The sequence below is a fragment of the Capsicum annuum genome, chromosome 4, assembly GCF_002878395.1.
Source record: "Capsicum annuum cultivar UCD-10X-F1 chromosome 4, UCD10Xv1.1, whole genome shotgun sequence".
Lineage (NCBI taxonomy): Eukaryota > Viridiplantae > Streptophyta > Magnoliopsida > Solanales > Solanaceae > Capsicum > Capsicum annuum.
In genome coordinates, this window is record NC_061114.1 from 99,061,786 (window position 1) to 99,079,507 (window position 17,722).

Genomic DNA, 17,722 nt, shown 5'->3' on the forward strand with positions numbered 1-17,722 from the left:
AGAAATTTATAATTATGAATTAACATTAAAAGATATACTTTTAGGAATGCCATTCTTAGATAAATTATACCAATTATTCCTCAAAAGTAGTCTTGGAAATTACTCTGAGCTTTTAATGTAGGGTAGAATTGAAAAAAGTTTTAACGATTCACTTATTTTAAATATAAAAAAATGTTTCAATAATTAATTTATTATGAAATAAAGTATTAAATATTAATTAACAAATATAATATAATAAATTATTATATCAATTATTTTTTTTTTAATGAGTGTATCATGTCAAAAATTAACAAGTAAAATGAATGAATAAAATAAAAAATACAATGTTTAAAGTAATTTTCAACAACATTTACTTTATCTGACCATGGTGAAGCTCCCTTTTTTTAATCTTTGAAGAGCCGGAAATTTTTTTGAAAGAAAAAGAGAAACGTGGCTATGAGAAAAAAGATTCTGTTAAAAGAAATGGGAAAAATTGACGGAAGGATGTTTTTAATCATTTTTCAGAATTTTGAAGGATATTCTTAGCTAAATAGCATATTAGGAGGATGTAATGGAAGTTGTGGTAAAATTAAGGAGATGTATTTGGTCAAAAACTCGAAGGGTAGCATACAAATATAATGATTATCCATTAGATCATTTTGTCAATATCCTAGTAATACCAAAAATCAAATACTCATAAAAGCCGCCTGCTCCTTCCACTCCGAGCGGGAAACCGCACTTTGAGCATTCTAGTGCAGGAATGGCGCCACTTATGCAAAGCTCGCAGCCATGGGTCGAGAAATAGTAACTACATTTAAATTAACTATCTCTCTCCTCTTTTCTACACATTTTTGTTTACTGGATATGTAACTATTAGAGTTTTTCCCATTTGCAGCCGACCAAAGCAAGTGAAGGACGTAGCTCACCAGGATGAGGTCGTTCGAGTCCTCTCCAACACTCTCGAAACCTCTAACGTAACCCCACTTCCCTTCTATTTTGAGTTCCATTTCATTCGTTTATTACTAAGCACATTAGACACTTCTTCCTAGGGTTTTCTTTCTCCCTAAATTTTGGTGTTGTGAATATGTTTACACCATCAACATACAAAATTCAGCTTCATAAGCATGAAAATCTGTTTTAATTGCTCAACTTGCATGTAATCTTTCACGATTTTTTGTTGAATATTCGCTCCTTTGTTTTTTGGTATAGTGCCCGCATATGCTGTTTTATGGTCCACCTGGAACTGGAAAGACCACCACTGCTCTTGCCATTGCCCATCAGCTTTTCGGGTATGTTCTGCTCTAATTGATGTTAATTTCACTTAAATTTTGGACTTCTGGTGGAGTTGATTATGGATAAGTTTCTACTGATCCGCTTCCTGAATATCAATATCTATTTTAGCGAAGAAAGTATGGTTTTTTTTTTTCCTGTTGATTTCATTTAGCAAATTTTTAGTTTAGTGGAATTGATTATGAATAGGTCTCTACAAATCTGATTTTGAAAATCCCTTCTGGCGGCCCAACGACCTATAATGTTAGTCACTACTCCGATTGGGGCTAGGAGTTTCTATCTTACACTGTTTCTAGCTTAGCAAAGAAAGTAATTTTGTTCTTCTGCTAAAATTTGACACAAAATTCAAGTGAAAGGAGGAAAAAGGCTGGAACTTTTGAAAAAAATTCACTACTTTTTGAGCAATTTAAACACTCCTTTGTTTCCAGAGAATGATATTGTGTAAGGCTGAAACTTTGGGACATCTGTTTTCTTTGCAATTTCATTTTCTAGATTTTGAAAAGACTTGAACAGCTTGCGCCCTTGCTTCAATTTCTTGGACCTGCATTCAAGTTCTAGATTTTCATCTACCTGCCTCCACTTTTGCTGAATTTAGGTGTCTTGACATATGTTGCTCGGACTCTTCAAAGGGAAGTATTGGAGGATCCGATGCGGGTGCCACAACTTTTTGGAAGAGTCTGTGCATACGGTTCTATTAGTTTTGCTAATACTCTGGCAGTGTAAAACATACGGTTCTATTAGTTTTGCTAATCCTTTATTCCTTATACTTAGTTATAGTGAATTCTTCTAGAATTTTTCAACTAGTGGTTACAAGTTTAAGCAATGAGGACGTCCTTCTTTGAACATTTCTATTGGTAAAATCCTCTATCTGACAAGAATCTTCTTGGGTGGGTTTCCTTGAGGAGTTCCTGTGGTGCTTTTGAGATTAGTGGATGCATTTTATGGTGGACAAGTGGCTACTCATATTTTCTCCGATTCGAAGACAATTTACGTTATCAAACATAGGACTAATGGTTCTGCTGTTCGGATGTTCCCTTTTTCCTGAGATACTTTCTTATGTGTATATACCATCTTCCAATTAATTCTTCTTTGGCAGACCTGAGCTGTATAAGTCGAGGGTATTGGAGCTAAATGCTAGTGATGACCGTGGTATCAATGTAGTTCGCACAAAAATTAAGAACTTTGCTGCTGTTGCTGTAGGCTCTAGTAGGCAAGGGTAAACTTCCGTCTTGGCTAGTTCAGTTTATAATGCTTTTTAATACTTTGTTTTTAACTGCATATCTTCCTTACTCATTTCAGTGGTTATCCCTGTCCACCTTTTAAGATCATAATCCTTGATGAAGCAGATTCGATGACTCAAGATGCTCAAGTGAGTTGCCTTACTTTTACTATTAAGATTAAGCAACATAAATTTAACCTAACACTCGGGTTTGCAGAATGCCTTGCGACGTACGATGGAGACATATTCAAAAGTTACGAGATTCTTCTTCATTTGTAATTACATCAGCAGGTTTGGTATCATTCTTCAGTTTTTCGTTCTTTTTAATTTTTTCTTGCTTCAATGTCTTTCCAATTTCCTTTGCGTTTCTCATGTCTGTTGGAACAATATATTGTAATTCACAACTCAAATTGATTATAGTGCCCTTGGAAGTCAGCTTTACTGTTTCTCTTGAGATCATTTTCGTTGATGGAAGAAAATCAAATTTAAAGAAGGGATGTGTATTCTAGTTTAAAAAAAATAGAAGAAGGGATGTGCATTCTACGATGTGCAACTGTAGAATTCGCATCATATTGCCAAATCTTAAAATAATTAAAGAAATCTGGAAGCTGGATTAAAGCCTTTCATGAGTACCATATAAACAAGTAGATCATAGTTCTATCCTTAAGTGATCCTTGAAAAGTTGTGGTGAAGCTTAATTGAGTTTGCTCTCTTTGCTATGTGTTTCCTTTTCTCTCCTAGGTATTGGGGAGCTGAAACAAGCTCGGTGATGAAAGTCAATTTTGTGGCTAAGTGGAAGTATTATCACATACAAACTTCTCTGTCCATGAAATAAACCTTCTCTTTTCACTTGAAGTGTGTTTTGCCTATTTGCAGCATTTGACAAATTTATTTCGCAAGCAAAACTGGTGCTGGTGCCTTTTTTTTGGGGGGGGGGGGGGGGGTTTTTTTGTGGCTTTTTGATGTGAGGACTACTTGAGACATTAAGTAGTTTAACTGCAATGTGGTGGGGCAGGGCCCTGGATCCTGTGCATAGCGGGAGCTTTAGTGCCCCGGGTGCCCTTTCACTGCAATGTGGACATTGACAGGTAAGTGCCAGTATACAAGTGCAGTCAGTTTCATCCACTTTCTTTGTTTTGCACATCTGTGCATTGACTTGCTTTTTTTAATTCATTTTGGAGTAGGAACAGAATTGTCACACTCTAGAGATAAGATAATTTTATCTTGATAAGACTGAGATATGAGGGGCTAGTTACGTCATTGTTTTCCGTTTTATGGTACTATAGAGCACCAATGTGTGTAGGAAAAAATAAATGTATTACTGTAACTAATGCAACCAAAGATTCTTCTGGGCTTGAAAAACAAAGTTTCTCAAGCTGTTACAAGATGCCTCTGCTGTCCTGGGTGAAATCTTTTGGCACTAGTTTGTTTTGATATTTGTTAGATGGGGAAAGGTGCACCCGTGGTTTGATTTATCTACATGCATGATTCGCAATGAATGTCTGCCAAGAATATTTCTTCCGAAAGAAAAAATATTTAGGTTTTTGAGGATTGACATTTGTGCACATTTTGTGGACCATCATGATTTACTTTGGAGATCTTTCAAGCTTTCTGTTGATTTCCTTAAGCTTTAAGAGGGTGTAGCGAAGACAATGAAAATATATTATGGAGAAACCGAGAAATTGTATCAGATGCTCTTCGCTGGCTTATGACCTTCTGGTCTTTGTCACGTTTTCCCTTCCTGAGATATGATCCTTTTTTTTCTGTTCCTCCTTTATGCTTAAGTCAGCAGTTTTTAACACTGCAATTTAAGAAAACTTGTCTTCCTTTTTTTTTCTACCCAAAAGGAATAAGCTTATAAAACTTACTTAACAGTACATAGTCGACAAGAACATATCCACATGCGAATAGACTTGACTTAACCATCTGTTCATCTCCATGAAATAAGGGGAGGTTACACGGAGAACTTTTTTCCTGGGACAAAAAAAAAGAAAAAAGACATCTCTCTCTTTTCTCCATAAGCAAGCCATTTTCTTTAGGGGTGGGCATAAATATCAAACCGAACTAATTCTGTTATTTGGTTTCGGTTCGGTTTCAATTTTTTCCTTTGAAAGTTCAGTTCTTCGGTTTGGTGTAATGGCCGCGGTTCTTTGGTAAACAGAAGACCCACACTTTTATTAAAAAGGGTTTTTAAGAAAATTACATTTGTGTAATTTTAAGAGACAATTTTATAGAAACTATCTCATGTGGTATAAATTTATAAATGTCGAACAACAAATTATGCAGCAAAATTTTGCTTGAGCAAAGCAATATCTACGTCATTAAGAGGGTGTTTAGATTAACTTATTTTTAAGTGTTTTTGGCTTTTAAGCACTTTTGAAATTTTGGAGGTGTTTGACAAAGAAAAAAACTGCTTTTAAGCACTTTATTTTATGCTTAAAAAGTACAAAGATAAGCCAAAAGTAGGTTGCTACCTACTTTTGGCTTTTGGCTTTTAAGTCACTTAAAAAAAGCACATCCAAACACCCTATAAGTAGGAAAAAGGCTTTTGAGATACTAGAGTTTTACCTTTCGTAGCGTGCTAGCCAAGACTCAGTTTGACTTTTTATTGCTTAGAAAGGGGGAGAGTGTTGCGTAAGGATTGTAAGGTCTTTTCGGGTGAGAATCTTTCGACCCAGCGTAGGCTTTTCGTGATGGACTTGGATATCAAGAAGGGCAAGAAAAAAAAGGGCGGGGAGGCAGGATTAGGTAGGGTAGCTTAACTCCGGTTAGTGATCTGGAGATGAGAGGTAAGTTGGGGTGTGGGAGGGTAGGGGTAACGTGGATAGTATATGGGATAGGATTGTCAGTTGCATCAAAGAGATGGCTAGGGAATGTTGGGTGTCTCGAGCGGATGGTTTGGCCATCACCGGGAGGATTGGTGGTGGAAATAAAAAGTTAAAAAGGTGGAGATGAAGAAGGCGATGTATGCTAAGTTGGTTGAGAATAAGGATGAAGAGAAACGGGCGAACAGGGAGGAGTACAAGTTAGCTAGGAGGGAGGCTAAGCTAGTGGTTATAACAATTAAGACAACAACTTTTGAAAGCTTGTATGCGGGGTTAGAGAAAAGATGCGGGGATAAGAGGTTGTTTAGGCTTGCTAAGGCTAGGGAGAGGAAGGTCTGTGACCTGAATAAAGTGTATCAAAGGAGAGGATGTCAGGGTATTGGTGGAGGATAGTCACATTAAGAGAAGGTGGCAGTTGTATTTCCATAGACTCTTGAATGACAAGGGGGAGCATTGTGTTAAGGGAGTTGGAGCGACCAGAAAGTGTCGTGATTTCGACTTTTGTAGGCGTATAAGGGTGGAGGAGGTCAAAAAGGCTATTCGTAGGATGCATAGGGGTAGGGCGAAAGGGCCTGACGATATCCAAGTGGATTTTTGGAAGTATACTGGAGGGGCAGGTTTAAGGTGGTTGATTGGTCTATTTAATGGCATTTTCAGGACGGCGAAGATGTCGGAGGCTTGGAGATAGAGTACGATGATTCCATTGTACAAGAAGAAGGGGGACATTTAGAGTTGCAACTACTACAGAGGTATTAAGTTGTTGAGTCACATTATGAAGATTTGGGAGAGGGTGGTTGAGCGAAGGTTGAGGAGGATCGTGTCTATCTCTGAGAATCAGTTTGGATTTATGTTTGGTCACTCGACGACAGAGGTAATTCACCTCGTGCGGAGGCTAGTGGAGCAGTATAGGGAGAGGAAGAGGGACTTACACATTGTGTTCATTGACCTGGAGAAGGCGTACGACAGAGTCCTTAAGGAGGTCCTTTGGAGATGTTTGGAGGTTGGAGGGGTCCCTGTGGCATACATCAAATCGATTAAGGACATGTATGATGAATCGAAGACTCTGGTCAGGATGGTGGGAGGAGATTCAGAGCATTTTCTTGTTTGGTTTTGACAGGGTTGCACCAAGGGTCTACTCTTAGCCCGTTTTTATTTGCCTTGGTTAGGGATGTTTCTATGTGGCATATACAAAGAGAGGTGCCGTGGTGTATGCTATTTGCAGTTGATGTAGTTTTGATTGATGAGACGCTGGGAGGTGTTAATGATAAGTTGGAGGTTTGGAAACAAACCCTGGAATCTAAAGGGTTCAGGTTGAGTAGGACCAAAACAGAGTACTTGTAATGTAAGTTCAGTGATTTGGCACTTAAGGATGGGATGGTAGTGAAGATGGATTCTTAGGTTGTCTATAAGAGGTATGGTTTTAAGTATTTTGGGTTTATGATTCAAGGGAATGGAGAGATTGACGAGAATGTCACGAACCGTATTGGGACAGGGTAGATTAAATAAAGGCTTGCCTCGGGAGTATTATGTGATAAGAAGATGCCCTCTAAACTTAAAGGTAAATTTTATAGAGTGGCAGTCCGTCCAGCTATGCTGTTTGAGGCGGAGTGTTGGCTAGTCAAGAACTCATATCCAGAAGTTGAAGGTAGCAGAAATAATGGTGTTGCGTTGGATGTGTGGACTTCCTAAGGGAGATAGGGTTAGGAATGAGACTATTCGGGAGAAGGTGGGTGTGGCTTTGGTGGAGGACAAGTTGTGAGAAGTGAGGTTGAGATGGTTTGGTCATGTAATGAGGAGGGACACCGATGCCCCAGTTCGTAGGTGTGAGAGGTTGATTTTGGATGGTTTCAAGAGGGGTAGAGGTAGGTCGAAGAAATACTGGAGGGAGGTGATTAGATATGTTATGGATTAGCTACAGCTTACTGAGGACGTGACCCTAGATAGGAAGTTATGGAGGACGCGAATTAGGTTAGAGGGCTAGTGCGGGTGGGTGAGGTGTAGCTAGTAGATAGGAGTGCTTTGGTTGCAGTCGTGCTAGTAGTCATAGGAGAGTTGGGGTGAGGTGTGTGCGCACTTGATAGTGTAGAGTACTACTTAGTGGGTGTTTTCTTTTTTGTTATTTCATCTTGTGACATGTTTTATTACACTTTGTTTATTGTCTTTTGTTCTGAGTCAGGGGTTTATCAAAAATAACCTCTCTATTTCTTCGAAGGTACTTGTATGGACTGCGTACATTTTACCCTTCTTGGACCCTAATTTTACCCTCCTCAGACCCCACTGTGGGAATACACGGGGTATGTTGTTGTTGTAGATACTAGAGTTCCAGCTTAGCAGGTAAAATGCCAATTCTTACTTCAATTAACTTGATCTCTAGTAACCTTAGAGATGGAACTACCGTCAATTGACTACTCAAACTTCACTGATGTTACTTTCACATTTTTTCTTCAATCAACGTGTATTTGTATGTGTACTTCTCCTTGTTAAGCTCACCCAGGGGGTAATCAATGTGAATAATTGAAGAAAGAATATCAAGAAAAATGTTCAAAATTAAATCAATTTGTTAGTTGTGTTTGAGATGCCCGGGGTCTATCAGAAACAACCTCTCTACTTCATCTGAGGTAGTGGTATGGACTGTGTACACTTTACCTCCCCAGACCCCACTTTGTGGGAATACATTGGGTATGTTGTTCTTGTAGTTGTGTTTGAGATGAAATTCTATGTGGTTACATGTACTTAGTACTCGTAGGCTTTAGCAGTCAGTATAAATACGACACTACACAATTCTGAAATTCAATAACGATTGCCCTCAATTTCTTCTTCATCTTCTTCTGTTCTTGACTGGAATTCTCCGCTAGTTCCTGACCTAGTCTAACAATTACTTGAACTCAATCTTTCGAATTCCAGTTTTTTGGGCAGTGGAGTTGTAACTTGTAAATGTTTTAAGCTTTTTAGTGTCTTATACTTTAATGTGGTCCTCATTTTATATTTTCATTTGCACCGAAAAACCCGTTTTGAAAACACTGAACAAACCGAACTGAAGTTGAAAAAAGTCGATTTTGGTTTGGTGTTCAGGGCTCACTTTTCCAAAACCAAAAACCGAAGAACCGAACTGGTGTTTGATAAAACCGAGCCAAAGTACCGAACGCCCACCCCTAATTTTCTTTGGCTTTCATGTTAAGTTATTGATCTTATTACATAATTTATAGAGCATTGATAAATTGAATAATCTTCTTTGGTGTAGAATCATAGAGCCACTCGCTTCCAGATGTGCGAAGTTTAGATTCAAGCCACTTACAGAAGAAATAATGGGCAGCCGAATATTGCATATTTGTAAAGAGGAAGGTCTTAATCTAGATTCAGAGGTTGGGACGTAGTAACTTGATTCCTTGTTGTAAAAACTATTTTTCTTTCATTTAAATGATGGTTCGATTGTCACTTTGGAATTAGGCAATCTGTAAGAGTGTCTCATCTGAATGCAGGCTCTTTCTACCCTCAGTTCCATTTCTCAAGGTGATCTGCGAAGGGCCATAACATACTTACAAGTAAGATGAGTTTTCTGCCTTCTACATTTTTTCACTTAGGGAAAAGATGCTAAAAGAATTGCTAGTTGGCTCGGCAAAAGGAAAAAATAAAAACACCTGCAAAAAGAAGCATTCTTCATGAATCAGAGGAAAAGATTTTGCGTTTGGAATTGTTATCCTCACTTGAAAATGGTGTATGGAAATTGTCAGAAGAGTATTTCAAGATTATATTTTTGGATTGCGTAGTGTACGAAACAAGAATTAGAACTATATATGCAGTTTTAGTTATCTTCACTTACATAGGACTGAAGAACTACAGGGGTAATCCCATTTATTGGTTGTGAAAAAAGGAAAAAGTGGGAGCGTCATATACATAATCATGTCATAGTGACACTTGCTCAGCTATGAGATGAGGATTCTGCAATATTGGTTCATCCTAGAATGCAAATGAATCTCTATTGTTCTGTGAAAGGAATACATTATATCGAATAACAAGCCTGTGTGTTTTTACCATCTGTTTACTTCCTGGGCAAGTCTATCAACCATGAAAAAATGATTAGTAATTTTTCTGAATTGCTGCAGAGTGCTGCTCGGTTATTTGGATCTTCAATATCAGCAAAGGACCTAATTAGTGTGTCCGGGGTAAGTTCATATCTGGTTCTGTAGTTTAAGTTTGGTATTGTCTTTACGCCAACAGGGAATCATCTGTAAGTTTCCACAAGACCAATGCTATCATCTATCACTATCTTTGGGATGCCAAATTGCCTGATTTCTGCTGTTGGGTCGTTGCTTTACCTTGATGTATATAATACATAATAATGTAGCAGTATTTCAGCATCTGTTCTTTTGACAAGTGGGCTATGCTGATGGGCTCCATCTAAAAAAGTTTAATTTGCCAATTAGGATTGATGGCAAAGAACAGATGTTTTTGGAAAAGTTCTGGTTTATTATTCCTTTAAGCTCTGAGATGATGATGTCTTTAAATCTTAAAATGAAAAAGCAAGCATAAAATTCTTTTGATTGGATGAATAATTAAGGTTTTTTAAATGAAAATTTACAGATTCTAATTTAGAACCTTGACAATTTCTTAATTCAGTTCTTCAAATTAGAGCATACATACTGCTAACATTTGAGTTGACAAAATTTGTAGCAATGCATTCTTATTCAATCTTATGTCTGATTAAGTGACAATCTATTTTAACGTGCTTCATTCTTTGATAAAAAAAAACAAAAAATTTAAAGCTATATGTAGTGTAGCTTAATTTCACTTATTAGTTTCATTTATTCATTACTTTCATATTTCAACTACTTTTGCTGCAATTCTTTTAACCATACAAGCTCACATCTAAAGTCATGGCTCAATACTCTTACTTATGTTTTATAACCGAGAAATTGTCTGAGTTAGCTGCCTCAATTCCAATTTTGTCGCCTATCAATACTCAGGGGAGTATAGGCCCACCCTAAATACTAGGGTTCTACACTTGTTTTAGGCACTGATATGCAATTGCTGTGATCAGGTAATCCCAAATGTAGTTGTTCAGGCTATATTCTCAGCTTGCAGAAGTGGCAATTTTGACTTGGCAAACAAAGAAGTGAACAATGTCATTGCAGAAGGATATCCTGTTTCCCAGATGCTGTCTCAGGTCCCAGTATCTTTGTATCATCTCATTTTACATTTAATTATGGCTACATTTTGTACTAATATGCTGCTACTTTCAGTTGTATGATATAGTAGTTGATGCAGACGACATTTCTGACGAACAGAAAGCAAGAATATGCAAGAAATTTGCTGAAGCGGACAAGGTTATTCTTTTTCTTCATCTTACTCTATTAATTCGTTGTTAAGAGTGACTATTATAATTTCTACTCTTCTGTACATTTATATTTTATTTTTATTTCCTCAGTCTTTGAAAAAATGATGGGGTTAGAACTACAAACATTTAATTTTCATGTCTACACACTCCCGTCATCCATTACCTAGTGATCCAGATCTATCCAAGCAGACTATTTTTTTCAAAAGCTGATTTGGAAAACTCTACAGGGAACCAAAAGGTAATAAAGAAAATGTTTCCTTCTTAGCTTGGTAGAACATAGGATGAAATTATTAACCGATGAGCTGACAGATAGGGAAAACACTAACAAGCCAGAGAGTATAAGAGTCACCTCCATTTAAGACTTTGGATGGGGTGCAGCAGATGGTTCAACAGATGCAGGTGGCGAAAAAGATCTCACTGTACAGAACATTCCAATCATGTCACATTAGAATTTAAAGAATCAATAAAAACTTATCTAAGAAAAAAAAATTCCAGCTAAAAACAGAAAGTAGAACCTGAATGTGCATCACCATTTACTTTGCCGTTAGAATACAGTTGCTGGAGCATAAAAGCAGATTAGAAATGAATCATAAAAGTCGACAAAGATATGAACTACAAGATCCAGACTTTTTTTTTTGTTGCTACACCGCTTACCCTAGATTGAGTAACTGAAATTCTTGGATCATCTAGTTCCATGACATGCATTCTTCCAGAAGTATTACTTCCCCCTGCATGAAAAGACGAACTCCAATTAGGCACCCATTCTGTCTGAAGATAACTTGGATCCCTTTTGTCCCTTCCCCTTAAACAACCCCCCCACTCCCAACCCCAACCTCAACCCCAAAACACCTAAGGGGCCAGGGGTGGGGGGTGGGGGCTGCATATATGAACTCACAAGTATTCATGACAAAATCTAAGGAACCTGAAATTTGTCTTAAGATTGCTAGAATTCAAAGGTAATGACAACATTATAACAGGACAGAGCTTAGTACATTAAAAAGGAAGTGTCAATGGAGTGGAGAGAAAGAACTAAGCCTGAATTGCAGGGACCAGGGAACTGAAACTATGGTAAAACACCAGGCAGATCCTCCATAAGGAAGCTTCAAATGATTCTTTGAACAAGTTCATAAGTCTTGGTTTAGCGGCTTTAGTTAATTTTTTTTTTACAGAAATCACCCAAGTAATAAGTATCATAACATATACTATCGCCAGTATAGGCACCCCGAAAACCTCATATAAACAATGTTCAATGACATTCAAACACCAAGCTTATTGAGTCAAAAAAATTCAGCGCCTAAAAGAAATCTAGCCTCAGCTGAAGGTGGAACCAGCGAACTAAAACTATACAGGTTATGCACAATTCAATTTATTATCTCTCTCTTTCTCCACGCTCTTTCAATTATGAACACTCAAATTACTCTCTATTTCTCATAGTGTTCCAAAGTTCACCTCTTTTCCAGCCCCCTGTTGTTTCATAAAACTTCCCTTTTAATTTACAAGACCCCTAAAAGCAAAAAATGGCCACAAGCTACGTTGCTCGGACTCTTCAAAATTGTCAATGTGTGCGTGTCGGATTCACGAAACTAGTGTACTTTCGGAGAATCCAACATGGGTGCGGAATCGGAAGTAATTGGAAGTGAAGAGTCCACGCAACTTAAGCCAAAAGGCAAAAATCCTATACCTTAAGTGGGGACTTTCTACTTCAAGAGTGAATAAAAATATAGGCGAGAGAGTTGGTTCAGAAGTGTGTGACAAAAAGCAACTGTGTTACTACCTTCCAGTTTCTCTATGGCATTTGTCATTGATTTCATCTCTCCTACTTGATAGTTTAGCAGGCTTGTCAGCTCCTCAAAATACCTTTTCTCTGTGGAGGAACACAAGTTAAATCACCATAATGATTATTGATGGTAACAAGTTAAGCACTGGAGATAGAAAGAGAATGAAAGATTTTAGTCACTAATGCTAAACATTTTTTCAGTTAATTTTATTTCATCTCCTGTTTTTTAACTTATTATTACAACAATTTTCATTAACCAACCATCGGATTTTGATGCCAACATCTCCTGGCTTGCTCGGGCGACATCAGCAACAGCAGCCTCTTCTGCTAGACTTGATTTTCCCTTCACAATACCTTTTTCATCTTCTTCATCCATTACAACCTTGCGTATCCAAGACTTCAACCGGGGAATAATAAATTTCTGCGAAAGATGTGTCACTTAACAGTTGTTGATAATTATAATGATTAGTCCATGAGATAAATTTCCAGTTAGTGTAAAAAACACCAGAATCCTACTTTAGAGACGAATCTAATAAGATAAACATTGGAGGATTCGGAATAGATCTGATGAAAATCTTCATAACAGGGTTACTTATCAAAAAGAAAGGAGGAAAACAAAAATCAGAACAAGGTTAACTGATGATCTTCAAACTGTTCATCAGTTTTAAGGTACACACTGTTCTGAAATGACCTGAATGTGTGTAGGCTTAGTCGAATTTCTATCTCCAAGCAAAACTTCTCACATATGAGATGCCAAAGTTACATCTATGAGATATTCATCATTAATCAACTACCACCTTTTGTATTCATTAGTCTTTTTACTCCCTTTTTTTTTGAGGTGTGGTTCTGTAAGAAACAACCATTGTATCCACAAAAAAGGGCACCCCGGTGGACTAAACAACCAAAATGTACCAAGCTACTAAAAATTAAACTACCACAAGTAAAAGTTTGAGATGTCTCGCATATGAAATAGAATCCACACCGAAGAAATGGAGAACAAAATTTTGGGTTTTAAAACGTGCACCAATATATGCAATCAAAACGTAAGAAAGTGTACCAAAAGGATTATGAGCTAAGGGAAACATACCTAAAGAAATAATTAGCCATCAGTAACTTTTCCCACTTTGCTTTACAAAAAGTATGTATGATATGTCTCCTTTTCTGGTGGAATTAAAACACAAGAGGTCAAGCTGTCTGCAAACCACATTTAAATGAAAGGTGCACAAATGCTTCTTTCCAATCTCACTGAAGATATTATAAAAGCGATTATGTAATAAGTTTTTTTGACTTGCAACATTGACAAGCAAAAAGAACTCTTGGAAACAATAAAAAACTGCGATTGGCACTATGTTAATTGCAAAGAAAATATAAAAGCTGCAATCTTGTTCAAAGGCAAAAACTTGAGTAGACATAGAGTGTCCCACTTTTGATAAGGATCTTAGCATCAATTCGTACATTGATTCTTAAGTTATAGTCAAACGTAAAACTTGTTTCGTACTTGGAAAATGTTTGGGAAAATAGTAATGAGAGGTAGAACTTGTTTTGACTCTTAATGGTAATTGTGTTTTTGATAAAATGAGTTGAGTAATATTTTTGGTTAATTTTTCTTTTCCGAAGAACTCAGTACTTACCAATGTTTAGCTGTGTTCTATGGATTGTGTAGTAATGATAGTGTCATCTGAAGTTCTCCCCTAGAATTAGAGTTCAGCTTTGCCTTCTCTGTTAGTGCAGTTATGTTCCAGGATCATAGAATTTTCTGTGTTTGACAAAGTAGCTGAACGATTTAAAGGATGTGCTTATGTTTTCCTTGAACTGCAGTGTCTTGTTGATGGAGCAGATGAGTATTTGCAGCTTTTGAATGTTGCAAGCAGCACAATGCAGGCACTTAGTAACATGCCACAGGACATGGTATATTAAAGTTAGATGGCTACGTGGATAATGTTGAATTCGTATTTCCTTATCAACTCTTGGGAAATGTTAACCGACATGTCGTTTCCTTTATTGGAAATTTCTTGTTATGGTTTGCTTTCTAGTCCTCGTTATTTCCTTGCATCATTTATATGCATCACATTAACCTATTGTTCAATTAGATTATTTTTGGCCAGAACAAAAAGTGTTATGGCCTCCCGAGTTGCACGTTGTTCTAACTGAAAGAACTTGCGCAATTCATAACTTCTTCACAAGTGAGGTGAGATACTTGTTTTATTTTGAGTAGTGGGTTGCCCTTTTTTTGGTTGAAGTAGCCATTACTTCGGTTGTTGTCAGTTTAAACAAAATTATATGGCGGCATATTTGCATTAAGGTCGTACATCATTTCATCTTATATGATAGTGTTCTATTGGGCATGAAATTTAAAAAAGAAAGATACTTTGGCACATATCTAAAGTACCTTGGGCATGAAATTTAAAAAAGAAAGATACTTTGGCACATATCTAAAGTACCTTTAGGACTTTGGCAGTCTTAAATTTTTGACATTTTTATGGCTATGAGAGCATGTCGTTTAGGTAAAACTGGAAGTTAAAAGTCTTACATGGAGCAAGTGGAAAATGATTTAAATAACATTAGAATTGAAAATTCACAATGAATAGTGGGAGTCACTCAATTGTCACTCCCACATCCCTCATCGGGTGCGCGGATAAATTTTTATTCGTGTCTCATTCAATCAGCAGTGTCATAGTCAAAGCAGTTGTATTAAGTTATGTTTGTCGACACTGCCAATCCTTGCAGATTTGGATGGGGCTGTTTATTGTCATTTGTCATGCGTGAGCCTAAAGTCTTAGACAAGTTTGTTTGTCTCTTGATTACTTTTAGCATTAATATACATAACATAGTCGATGTCGACATATACATAGCATTCTATGTATATGTTGGAATTTTTGTAATATGTTTAGGGAGTTGGAATTTTTTGTAATATTGAATAAGTTGTGCATTTGTGTAATTTTTAGTTACTTTTATTCAAATCCAGACATCATGCTGCCTTTCCAAAAGTCTTGCACATAATTATTGAGACAACACATCGAAGTAGATATTATTCCTAACTTCAAATTTCAATCCGATTACTAAATATAATCATATGCAAGTTCTAAATACATTTTAAGCCACAATCTTTAAATATCCAGCATTAATTTTATTTATACAGCCTTGTTATTTCAACTCCTCCAAGTGCATAAAACTCAATACATGACTCACATGCTTTGCAGCAAACGATTTATATATTCAACAACTTAATTTCGTAGTAATCCTAATAAATAAACAATGAATAAGCAATTAAAACGGAGAAGGTATAATCATATGTGATTAAGGAACAATTTTAGCTATTATAACGTTTTTATAGTCCTCTTAAGTTTGGCAAACTTGAATGATTAAGTTTCCATTTCCCATTATAAAGAAAACCGTTACTCCGTTGTTTTCTTGTTCAAAACTAGCAGAAGTCAAACATAAATGTGATTTGTCCTTATTATAATTTTTTTTTTTTTAGGTTCAACTTATATATGTTACTCTTCTTATCCAAACTTTTTGGTATTAATAGTCAATTATATTTTAAAAATAATTTAAGTTTTTAAATATTGAGATTTATAATATTTTTTCTGGACAAACTTTTGTGGTATTAATAGTCAATTATATTTTAAAAATAATTTATGTTTTTAATTATTGAGATTTATAATATTTTTTCTTCAATTCTAATTTACGTGTTTTGACAGTCAAACATTTATATTACATCTTTTAAATTTTTTAAATTGTTAATTATTGTGATTTATAATATTTTTACGTTTTTTAAAAATATATAACAAATTCATTTTTGTAGACATTTTAAAGTGTTAACTATTATAATTTATAATAGTTTTCATGTAATGCAATTAATATATGTTACTCTCCTTATCCAAATTTTTATGGTGTTAATAGTCAATTATATATTAGAAATAATTTAAGTTTTTAATTATTGTGATTTATAATATTTTTTCTTCTATTTCAATTTAAGTGACACTGGTATAATTTCGAGAGTCCGTTAAATATTTTATGTCTTTTAAATTTTTAATTGGTTAATTATTGTGATCTATAGCATTTTTTACGTATTCATTTGCTCTCAATTTATGTGAAATAAATAAAATTTAAAAATCAATTATATTTTTACTATATTTTTAGATATTTTAGGTCGTTAGCTATTGTAATTTATAATACTTTTTTCGCACTGTAATATACTATTTTAAGTCGTTAGTTATTGTAATTTATAGTACTCTCTCCTTGTCCAAACTTTTGTGACGTTGATAGTCAATTATATTTTAAAAATAATTTAATTTTTTAATTATTGTGATTTATGATACTTTTTCTTCTATTTATATTTAAGTGACACCGATATAATTTTAAGAGTCAACCAAATATTACAATTGAAGTAATGAAACAGACATGTCTAAAATGACTCATAATCACTAATTACAAGTGATATAACAAAATTTCTATACAAAAATTACTTGTGAAAAAAATTTAAGTGGGTCTCATATATGACGTCAAGTTAATATAAAACATCAAGAGTTAATTTATCATTTTATGTCTATTTTATTTTTCTTATTAAATATTCTAAATTTTTGATACTTAAATGAGTTATAATAATTAATTAGGGTGCTATAGTAAAATAATAGTTTAAGTAGCTAAAATAGACATGTCATAAATATCTAATTTTATTTTTCTTACTAAATATTATTAATTTTCTAATAATTAAATGACTTATAATAATTAATTAGGGTTGATATACTAAAATCACGGGTAGAAGCAGCTGTATCAGACATGTCATAAATGTTTATTTTTCTTATTATATATTATTAATTTTTTAATATGTTAATGACTTATAATAATTAATTAGGGGTGATATAGCAAAATCACGAGTTGAAACAACTGAGTAGATATGTCATGAATGATTATTTATTTTTTATATTAAATATTATTAATTTTTGAACGTATTAATGACTAATAATAATTGATTAGAGATGATATAGCAAAATCACGGATCGAAACAGCTGAATTAGATATGTTATAAATGATTTTTTATTATTAAATAATATGAATTTTTTAATATATAAATAATTTATAATTATTAATTAAGAATGATATAGTAAAATCACGAATTGAAGCAAATGAAGTAGGTGAAGAAGCAGGAAGGACAACGTTATCCTGCCTGCTTTAAGCCACTTATATATAAGAGTAGTATTCAAGATTTTTCCACTCATTTTATGAAGAATATTACATAATCAGACCAGTCACAAAATAATTATATATTAGTTTGTTACTTTATATACTCATTC

General features: G+C 35.0%; 2 protein-coding genes across 4 annotated transcripts; one reads left to right on the top strand and one right to left on the bottom strand.

The window, feature by feature from the left end:
- The first annotated feature begins 376 nt into the window (after positions 1-376).
- Positions 377-14,457, top strand: LOC107867805 (replication factor C subunit 2). 2 transcript variants are annotated; one of them, XM_016714235.2, is made up of 12 exons: positions 377-783; positions 875-953; positions 1,189-1,268; positions 2,366-2,485; positions 2,569-2,638; positions 2,706-2,779; positions 8,555-8,675; positions 8,793-8,855; positions 9,417-9,476; positions 10,352-10,477; positions 10,554-10,637; positions 14,244-14,457. In XM_016714235.2, the coding sequence occupies exons 1-12, from the start codon at positions 740-742 to the stop codon at positions 14,340-14,342; spliced, it is 1,020 nt and encodes a 339-aa protein (XP_016569721.1). In that variant the 5' UTR covers positions 377-739; the 3' UTR covers positions 14,343-14,457. The 2 variants fall into 2 exon arrangements, with proteins under 2 accessions (XP_016569721.1, XP_016569722.1); XM_016714236.2 differs by having other exon boundaries at positions 563-783; positions 10,579-10,637.
- LOC107867806 (peroxisomal membrane protein PEX14-like) lies at positions 9,200-13,452 on the bottom strand. Of its 2 annotated transcripts, XM_047411908.1 has the most exons (6): positions 12,687-13,452; positions 12,423-12,512; positions 11,303-11,376; positions 11,164-11,206; positions 10,998-11,065; positions 9,200-9,711 (listed from the first exon to the last, which is right to left on the bottom strand). In XM_047411908.1, exons 1-5 carry the CDS (start codon positions 12,799-12,801, stop codon positions 11,004-11,006), a joined length of 384 nt encoding a protein of 127 aa, XP_047267864.1. In that variant the 5' UTR covers positions 12,802-13,452; the 3' UTR covers positions 9,200-9,711; positions 10,998-11,003. The 2 variants fall into 2 exon arrangements, with proteins under 2 accessions (XP_047267864.1, XP_016569723.1); XM_016714237.2 differs by lacking the exon at positions 9,200-9,711 and having other exon boundaries at positions 10,647-11,065.
- Positions 14,458-17,722: the final 3,265 nt, after the last annotated feature.